This window comes from Canis lupus, chromosome 1 (assembly GCF_048164855.1).
Source record: "Canis lupus baileyi chromosome 1, mCanLup2.hap1, whole genome shotgun sequence".
Classification (NCBI taxonomy): Eukaryota; Metazoa; Chordata; class Mammalia; order Carnivora; family Canidae; genus Canis; species Canis lupus.
Window position 1 is genome coordinate 59,384,473 of NC_132838.1, and position 8,767 is coordinate 59,393,239.

Here is an 8,767-nt window from a genome sequence, read left to right on the forward strand (position 1 = left end):
AGTTATGTAGAAGCTCAACTAGGAAGCAGCTTTGGGAAGGAGTTTAATTTTGAGCACTAAACTACAACAGGAAAAGCCTAGTGTGTAGGTTAGAGGCAGGTTTAGGCGTTAAAGAGGCCTGGTTCTTATTATGGCCCTGCCTCTTACAAGCTGTTCCAATTTGTTAAAGATATTAAACCTTTCTGTGGTTGAATCTTTTGGCCTCACATGGGGATAGTAAGAACACCTACTTCATAGAATATTATAAAGAGAAATAGATAATTCATGCAAGGTCCTTATACTTGGCTGGCATGTGTTCAAATGTTGGCTAGTGAGAACAATGATGATGATGTTGATGATGATAATGATATATAGAACATCTGTGCATTATTTTTTAATCATTGCAGGCGATTAAACAAGTTTAGCCATTTATTTTATGACTTAAATGATCAGTGTAGGAATATAAAATGTAAATTAAATTACCTTGCTTTCTTGTTTAGAAGAGATTTTGGCTGTATACACCATTTGTTTAAATTATTATTCTCCAGACTTGTGCATATGTGCATTCTTATGCACATATGTGCAAACTTAAAGTCAGATGCAATAGCATTTATTTTCTAAGTTGATATTTTGTTCCTTTTTAAAGTCAGACCTTGGATTTTCCCTTATAAAACCTACACAGCTAATCTAAAGCCTGATGAGATTGCTGTGCTCTAGGAGTGCTGGGGCCGGAAAATAACTGTGTCCAATCCTGTGGCCTGAACCCAGAGAAGGGCCGAAAGGGTATAGTCACAGGGGCAATTGACAAGAGATCCAAGATACAGAGGATAATGGAACTTGGTTAAATAGGATTTATTATCACTTTATCCCCCTTCCATTTATAGCTCTGCACTCACCTAGAATGACCTATGCTTTAAAGACCATGTTTTCTCCTTAGACACGGAGTTCTTCATTGCTGGGACTAACGACAGGTATTTGTACATCTGTTGGCTTATCCCATTGGCTCATTAAACACAAAGTTTAATAAGTCAAGGTGCCTGCCTTAGAAGAACTCAAGTCTGGTGGGAGACCAGCACCCAAACAACAAACAATGGGAAAAAAATTAGTTTCAGGAAGGATGAAACCAAGTACTTTCCACAAATTGTGGAGACGCGTGGAACACACGCGGCAGCATGACAGGACAGTTCCCCAGAAGAAAGGGGAAACAAAAGTGCCTCTGGTGAACAGGTGGTCTGTTTTTCAGATCTAGCTCTCTACTGCCTTGTTGTGTATTAAATTTTACTCTGCTTTCCAAAAAGTATACAGAATATAAGCCACAAGCAGTTAGAACCAGGGATTGTAAAAGAAAGCTGTTTCGAACCGAGAACTCAGTGATTACTAACAGACCCCTGGACTCTTCTCAGTTTTGGGGTTATTATGAATAAAATATGAACACTCATCTACGAGTCCCCTTTTAGGCATATGTTTATATTTATCTCAAATACCCAGAGTAGAACTTCCAGGTTACAAGGTAGGTGTGTGTTTAAACCTTCTATTATGAGGGAATCAGCAGTGATAAAGAAGACAGTGTTTAAGTAATAGTAGGTTGGCTAAAGAGATTTTTCTTTTTGTGATCACATCAAATTTTTGTCAAAACAGTTTTATTTAAATATTTTAGAAATCTTTTATCATAATTTCAGTCATCAAACTGGAACTCCTTTAAATCATGGAGACCGTCTTAACTGACATGATGCTAGAGTGCTATCATTTTTAAGTGCTTGCCCTGCTGGATCCACACTCCATTTTGTGCCGTTACTAACAATGTATCTCACATCTCTTTTAAACGGAGTCCTCTGTGTTTCCACACAGAATGGCTGCTTGGTTGGGGCAAGTTGGCATAAAAAGCAGCTCACACTATTGGCAAAATCACTGAGATTAAACACAAACAAAAGCCCTTTGCTGACTCCCCCCATCAAAAAATTTTAACCGGATCAAAAATAATCCTATCTTTCATTCTAAGGAGAGATCTCCTTACTAATCACCTTAAAAAATATTCTAGGATTTTATCCACTCACTTTTTTAAGACATTTGCTTACAACCTAAATGGTTTGTGATGCATGATTTCTAAAGTGGTCCTTCCCCTGTTAACTAAATCAGATGCCTCACGAAAGACTGACAGCAATGCCAAGTTAGTTGGGCTGCAAACATACTGCTTATCCAAATATTAACCATGTTCCTAGAGACATTGAGGCTATCGCCCCTATGAGTTAGAACAAGGACCAAGGGTGCCATCCACAGGGCACCTCTGGGCCAAGGCTAGTAAACCATTAAAGTTGGGATGTCAAGGCCCCTGTGCAATAACCTTTTAACAATATTTGTGTTATGTTTCAGCAAGATTTCAACCTCTGATGAAAAGGGGGGAAATAAAAAAGATTTAACTTGCCAACTCAACCTTCCAGCAATATGAAAAACTAAAACCAATGCTGCCTGTTGGAAAAGTTGAAAGAAAACTCTTGGTCTAAATAGGGATTTTAAAAACTGAAACACAGGGGATACATAGCACTATTAGCTAAAATAAATGCAGGGATGGCTTTGTATTTATGGCATTTGTCATCAGAAAATCCCAGTGCTCTTCAGGGAAGACTGAGAAAAAGCTCTTCAGTAACTGAGAAGAAATTCTTAGATAGACTAAAAGCAGAAGTATCCATGTTCTAGTCAAAGGCTCTCTTTTGTATTTATAGTAAGCTTTTACCTAAAAGCCAGGTCAGCATATTCTTATCATTGGGAATTCAGTGGAGTCTGAAATTTCAAATACATTCTTATATTAACATTAGGCACTCTCAGAGACAGGTATCTTTTTATAAAAAATTTATTTCTCTGTAAATACAAATTTCAACATCACAAACAATAGTCCAGTGGAAAAATACTTAGCCATTAACATTGAAAACTTTTTTTAATTTAATAAATAGAACTTTGGCATTCAAAATTCTAGCTGTAAACCCTATTAAAAAACAAAAACAAAATAACCCCTTTACAAAAAAAGAGGCAAGAATGATAGATCAGAAGGCATAAGCCAACCAGTGGCTTCACATTCTTTTTACAATAACTGTATTTCAATTAAGTCATGACCACTCTGTATTTACATATGAGGTATTCTGGGTGGTTCAAAAATTGAACCTAGTTTACAAAAATCACCAGTCATAGAGACTGATTATACACTCTGCTGTGCTTTTAATGTAACCACCTAGCTAGCACCTTACTACTTCTTGTCATCACACCAATGTGATGCCAAATTTTGTTTCTGTATTTAAATATTTATACATATATGTACACACATATACACACAAATAACTATATTCCAAAGGAGTTTCCTGCTCACTATACTGGGAAAAGGCTGGGCTCCAAAGACATTTATCCGATACCCTCCTCTCATGTTTCCTAAGGTATCTAACCTAGTAATGAAAACCTGCTCCTTGCTTAAGAAAAAATCCTTAATCAAGTCTATTTACAGAAGAACAAGGTGCAATAATCATCAACATTCTTATAACTCATGTAAAACAGAAATGAATGCTTACTGCAGGCAAAAAGGCACAAAAGGTTCTCTCTGTATGCAGCTGCAATAGTGTTGTTAATGACTTATTGATTTCAAACTACATTAATATACTCAGTACTTCTTTTAAATAAGAAAAGAATTTAAATATCCAAAAGCTTTCCCCCTTCATGATTAAATGTATATTATTATCACACAGCAATATACCACCATGGCATCTTGGGGTAAAGTTGGAAATTATACTCTTTATACCAAATAGGAAATCATTTTTCTTGTTTTGTGAACACTGAAAATTGTCAAAAATGGAAACAAAATGAATTAAGTGGCTCTGAGAGCTATAGCTACTGGCAGTTTCAAATGATAGTCTGAGTGAGCATGGTTATCAGAACTGCTTATTACTGTAATTACATATCTACAATGATAGAAATCTACATAAGAGAAGGCCAATAAATCAAACTAAAGGTGTAGCTGAGCTGAACTATGCTATGTAAAAATACAGTCCAAGTTCTTGGCTGCTAAGTTATTCAATGAACTATTACTGATATTGAAAGAATATTTTCTCAATAAAGTAGTTCCTTTAAAAATATCCTCTAAGAGATTTCTAGTAATGTCTTGAACTATGATAAAATGAATTTATAAGCTCATTAGTGAGTCAGAAATGTACAATATCCACTTTAGCAACTTTGCAGCCCTTGAGATTGTCTCTAATAAGCTACAGAAGTCTAATTCAGTTTAGTCAACTGTCATGACCGAAATAAATTTCACTAAAAAATAATATTATTAATATTAAATACTGAATCCCATTTCAAATATGAAAAGGGGCCACACTTCCTTAAAAAGAAATCCAGGCATGACTTACCTAGTCGCTACTTAAGCTTTTAAAATTAGAGGCCAGTGAAAATTTACTAACAGTTTAACTGAAGTCATCCTTTTCCAGACATCAAAAGAAAAGACAACTATCGTGCCTCTGATTCAGTTATATTTTATCTGCACAGGTAACTGGGTCTTTTATTGAGATACTGTTACTTTATATCCCTGCTTTAGTGTGACTGAGGCAGAATAAGCTCAACTTCAAAACCCAGAAGACCAGAAATAAATGTTAATACTGCATGAAATACTTTCTAAGGAGACAAGCATTTAATTCACAGAAGCATAATTAAAAAGTTTTCACATCTAAGGAAATTATCAAATAGATTTAACTTCAAATTTTAGGTAAATATTCATCTCAAACATATATCAGAATATTAACTTCTGAGAACATCCTAGTTCAAACTAGGATAAGACACTATATACTGTTTCTATTTTGCCCATCTTACTTGACCTAAAAGTAAAATCTTTGTTTTCAAAGAGATATCAATATTATTACATTCTAACACAAGAGGTTATCTTGGAAGAGGGGGTTTTTCTGAAAAATAAAATCAAAATTAAATGCTGACAAATGAAAATACTACTAGTTTAATTTCCCCAAAAATATTCCCTCCAAGACTGTCTACTTATTATCTAGTTCTCTTCACAAACTCCAGACTCCAAGAGATTATTTTGTAACTCAGGGTTATACTTAAAACTGTCACCTTTTATTTTCCTTTTTTATTTACGGGGAGGCACACATTTTTGAAACTTAAATACACCAGTAGTAGTTTGTCAATTTTCTAAGTCAAAACATTTTTACCTCAAGACATGTGAATTAAGTCAAATCCTGGAAGTTTTAGAAAACTTTTTTGAGAAATCAAATATTTTATCCTAAGCCAGAAAACAAAAATTTATCTACAGTAAGTCAAAGCAAAGAGCCAAAAGTTTGTTTAAAACAGTAACCATAAAACCCCAAAACATATACTGAAAACCTAGAAGATGTTAAGAACCTAGTGACCCAAATGAGTCCTTATTTATGTGCATTAGTACTATCATCTTAGGGTGCCTTTATATCCAAAACTGTGGAGCTTGAGGGATAGGGGTTGGGGTTTCTATTCAGAGAGAATGGAAAAATGTAGTGTGCTGCACTGTGGCTTATCTCTTTCAGGTGCTATTATCTACTTAATGTAAAGGCCCATTTTTACAAGACAGAATTCTTTGCAATGGATTTTTGGTATAAATTTACCACTCCCTGATTGTCTTCAAACCACCAATATTAAAAAAACAAATGAACACATTAGAATGCCACATTCTTACCAGTGACTTTAGGGGGTATAGCTCAGTGGTAGAGCATTTGACTGCAGTGACTTTTCCTTATTAGGTTAAGTACTTGGAATGCAGAATCACTATAATGCACTGATTACTTAGAGCCCAGATCCTAAGAAGTAAGAGTAGGGAGGACTCAGGCACTGAATGAAAGGAAAGTGCGATGTCCTTACAATGTATTATAACTGACTGTTTTAACATAACCATAAAATAACTTACTGAGCACTGCGTATAAGCCAAATTCTGAACTGAATGCCTTCCTGGGTAGTTTCCTTGAAGTTTTTATTCCACATGTTTTAAATGCTGAAAATATTTAAGAAAAATCTTTTCTAGGAGCAGCCTTTATACCAGTATATAAGCCTGGCAAAAAAAAAATTGGACATGTGATCTGCTCTTGCCCAAAACAACAACATCCTGCTGAACTCACACCCTTTATTCCTACCTCTTATTTAGTCTTGACCAATATGGTTGCATCAAGAAAACAAACCTGTTTATAAAGAACAATGATTGCCATAACTAAGTATATTCAAAAGAATGTAATAAATGCTCTGAAGGCAATAAAATATATAGTTTTTCCCAAAATCCAACTAATACTCATTTAGAAATTTAAATAATTGTATGTCTACTTAAAAATCAGTTGCATTTCATAATGATATCCTATACTCCAGAAGAAGAACTAACCTGGTCGACTTTGTATTATATGAAAAACCCTGTTTTTAATGTATTTTACCTAATAAATGTAATTGAAATATCACCTGGTTTTGATTTTATGCTTGTGATAATTCAGATATAAAGAATACAGGTTGGCTTTTTCTTAAAGTACTTTTACCTTTAAAACATACAAAATTGTTAAAATGTAAACGTTTTGAGAATTGGATAAATAAACTATTGTTCCAGAGTGACTTTGTTAATCCTTCTTTATAACAATGGCCTCAGGAGGTTAGCATTATTTTTTTATGGCTTTGTATACATTGATACATGAAAGTGAAAAATTGGAAATAGTAAGGGATACGTTAAAATTAGTTCAAATTATGTTAAGTTGCCTTGTGATACATAAATTGCAATGCTAATGAAAAAGATTATCACGTCAAAATTCCATACCTCTAAGGCAACCCACAATCACTCTGGAAAAATAGCTGACCTATCTACAGTACTACAATCAACCCCACCCACAACCTCATCATCTCAGCGCAGTGGTTGTTCAAAATACAAATTGTCTTGCCAGCTGTACTACTATTCAAACACTTGCCTGCTGTTGGAACTCTTGTTCAGCCAGCCCTTGAAAACCCCAAAGTACAACACAAGCTTCTACATGAAAAAAAAAAAAGAAATATAAGAATAAACAGTGTGTGCCTTTCTTAGAAGCTTTGCTTTTGACCCTAGAGATCCTTATAATTTTGTGAATAAACACACATGCACACCAACGTGCACACACACACACACAAACAGATAAAAAGAAATTCTACCCCTTTATCTGAAGGGCACTCTTCACAGCTTGGTCCTACAATCAGTAGTTTGAGAAGACAGATTTTTTTTTCTTACTCACTTCATCACATTTTTCAAATAGTAATATGGTTTTTTGGCCTGATTAGGTAATAAGCCCCTTTGAAACCTCATCAAATCTCCTCTCTCCCCCAGTAAAACAAATCCACAGAAAAAAAAAATCCTATATGTAAGTGATATGTCACTTGCAACTTTCCATTATGGCTCCTAAAAAGAAATATGAAGAACTATAACACAGCAGCATTTAACAAATGGGTCATTATTGCTGTGGGACCAATAGTTGATCACTGGGTAATGCAGTTGTCTCCCATGTCCTGAGCATAGCGGTCTGATATTGTAGTCCTTAATTCATCGATGTCCCTCCGTAACTGGCATACATCTGACAATTTTTTAGTGAGTGTTTCTGGGCTATAATCATTCTCAGTCTCTTCAGCTGAACAGTTCATTGCTGTGGAAATAAAATATGGAGAATATTTCAGACTTTTTTGAACAAAAGCATTTTAAGATTTTTGACTTAATTATCATTAGAAATATAATGTGGTGTGCTGAATACCAGTCAGGTTCAGGTTTAAATGATGTATCATTCAATATTAAATAGATCTTATTTACTTGGTCCTTTTAAATTTTTGCTAATTAAATTGCATTAAATTCATACAGTAATAACACACATGTTCAACATGTTTAAAGGATGACAACATTTTAAAAGTTAGGAAAAAGCATGCTCTAATAGCTCTCTTCATTCCAACTTCATAAAAATACGAAAACACTTCTGTATTGAGTAGTGATAGCTTAAATTTTTATAGACTGCAAAATGGGTTTATTGGCATGAAAACATAAATTTCCAAAACATATGATAAGTGCGTGTGTGTGTATATGTATACATATATACTGAGTTGGAATGCTACAACCCTATGTAATTGAATTGGGCTGATGGCTAGTTGTCCAATGGCTGAATGAGTGAGAGTGAGGCCCTGAATCAGCTGGCTTTTAATTATTTATGTCAGTTCCTTTGTCAGCACGTCTCAACATAAAAGCAGATGGAGCCAGCAATTGTAAAATAAATCCTTCTTTATACTTTCACTGGCACTGGTAGCTTACAGAAGACTTAAGAGTCAGATTAACTTGTTAACAAACACTAAATGAACACCTGCCATGATCCAGGCACTATGCTAGATGCTAAGGCCATAAAAAAATGAGGTAGGTGGCTTATCCTTAATCATTTACATATACTTTCATAAACAGTAAGCACAATCAAGTATTGTAGGTGTCCTAACCCCATACACAGGCTATAGTGGCACAAGGAAGAGAACAACCAGCCTCAGTGGAGAGGGCTCAGCTTCAACTGGATAGGCCAAGGAAGCAGAATGAACAAAGGTACAAAAGCAGAAACCAAAGAATCTGAGCAGTAATCAGCTCTAAAATGGCAGAACACGAATTATAAAAGGAAAGTGCCAAGAAATAAGGCTAAAGAGGCAGGTGGGAACTACTCATCTCTATTGTAGGGGGCTGTAAGTATTAGGAAATCAGAATCACCATTAGGTTATATTACTCTGTAGCAATGTAAAAAATGGATTAGGGGGG

The 8,767-nt window shown here is 34.9% G+C and overlaps 1 protein-coding gene across 2 annotated transcripts in view; it reads right to left on the minus strand.

The window, feature by feature from the left end:
* Positions 1 to 2,811: 2,811 nt before the first annotated feature.
* The window catches only part of CEP85L (centrosomal protein 85 like), a 151,469-nt gene continuing 145,513 nt past the window's right edge, over positions 2,812 to 8,767 (minus strand). For both annotated transcript variants that reach the window (XM_072831719.1, XM_072831725.1), the window contains exon 13: positions 2,812 to 7,634. In XM_072831719.1, the coding sequence (XP_072687820.1) occupies positions 7,471 to 7,634 (164 nt within the window). In that variant the 3' untranslated portion in view covers positions 2,812 to 7,470. The remainder of the gene's footprint in view (positions 7,635 to 8,767) is intronic.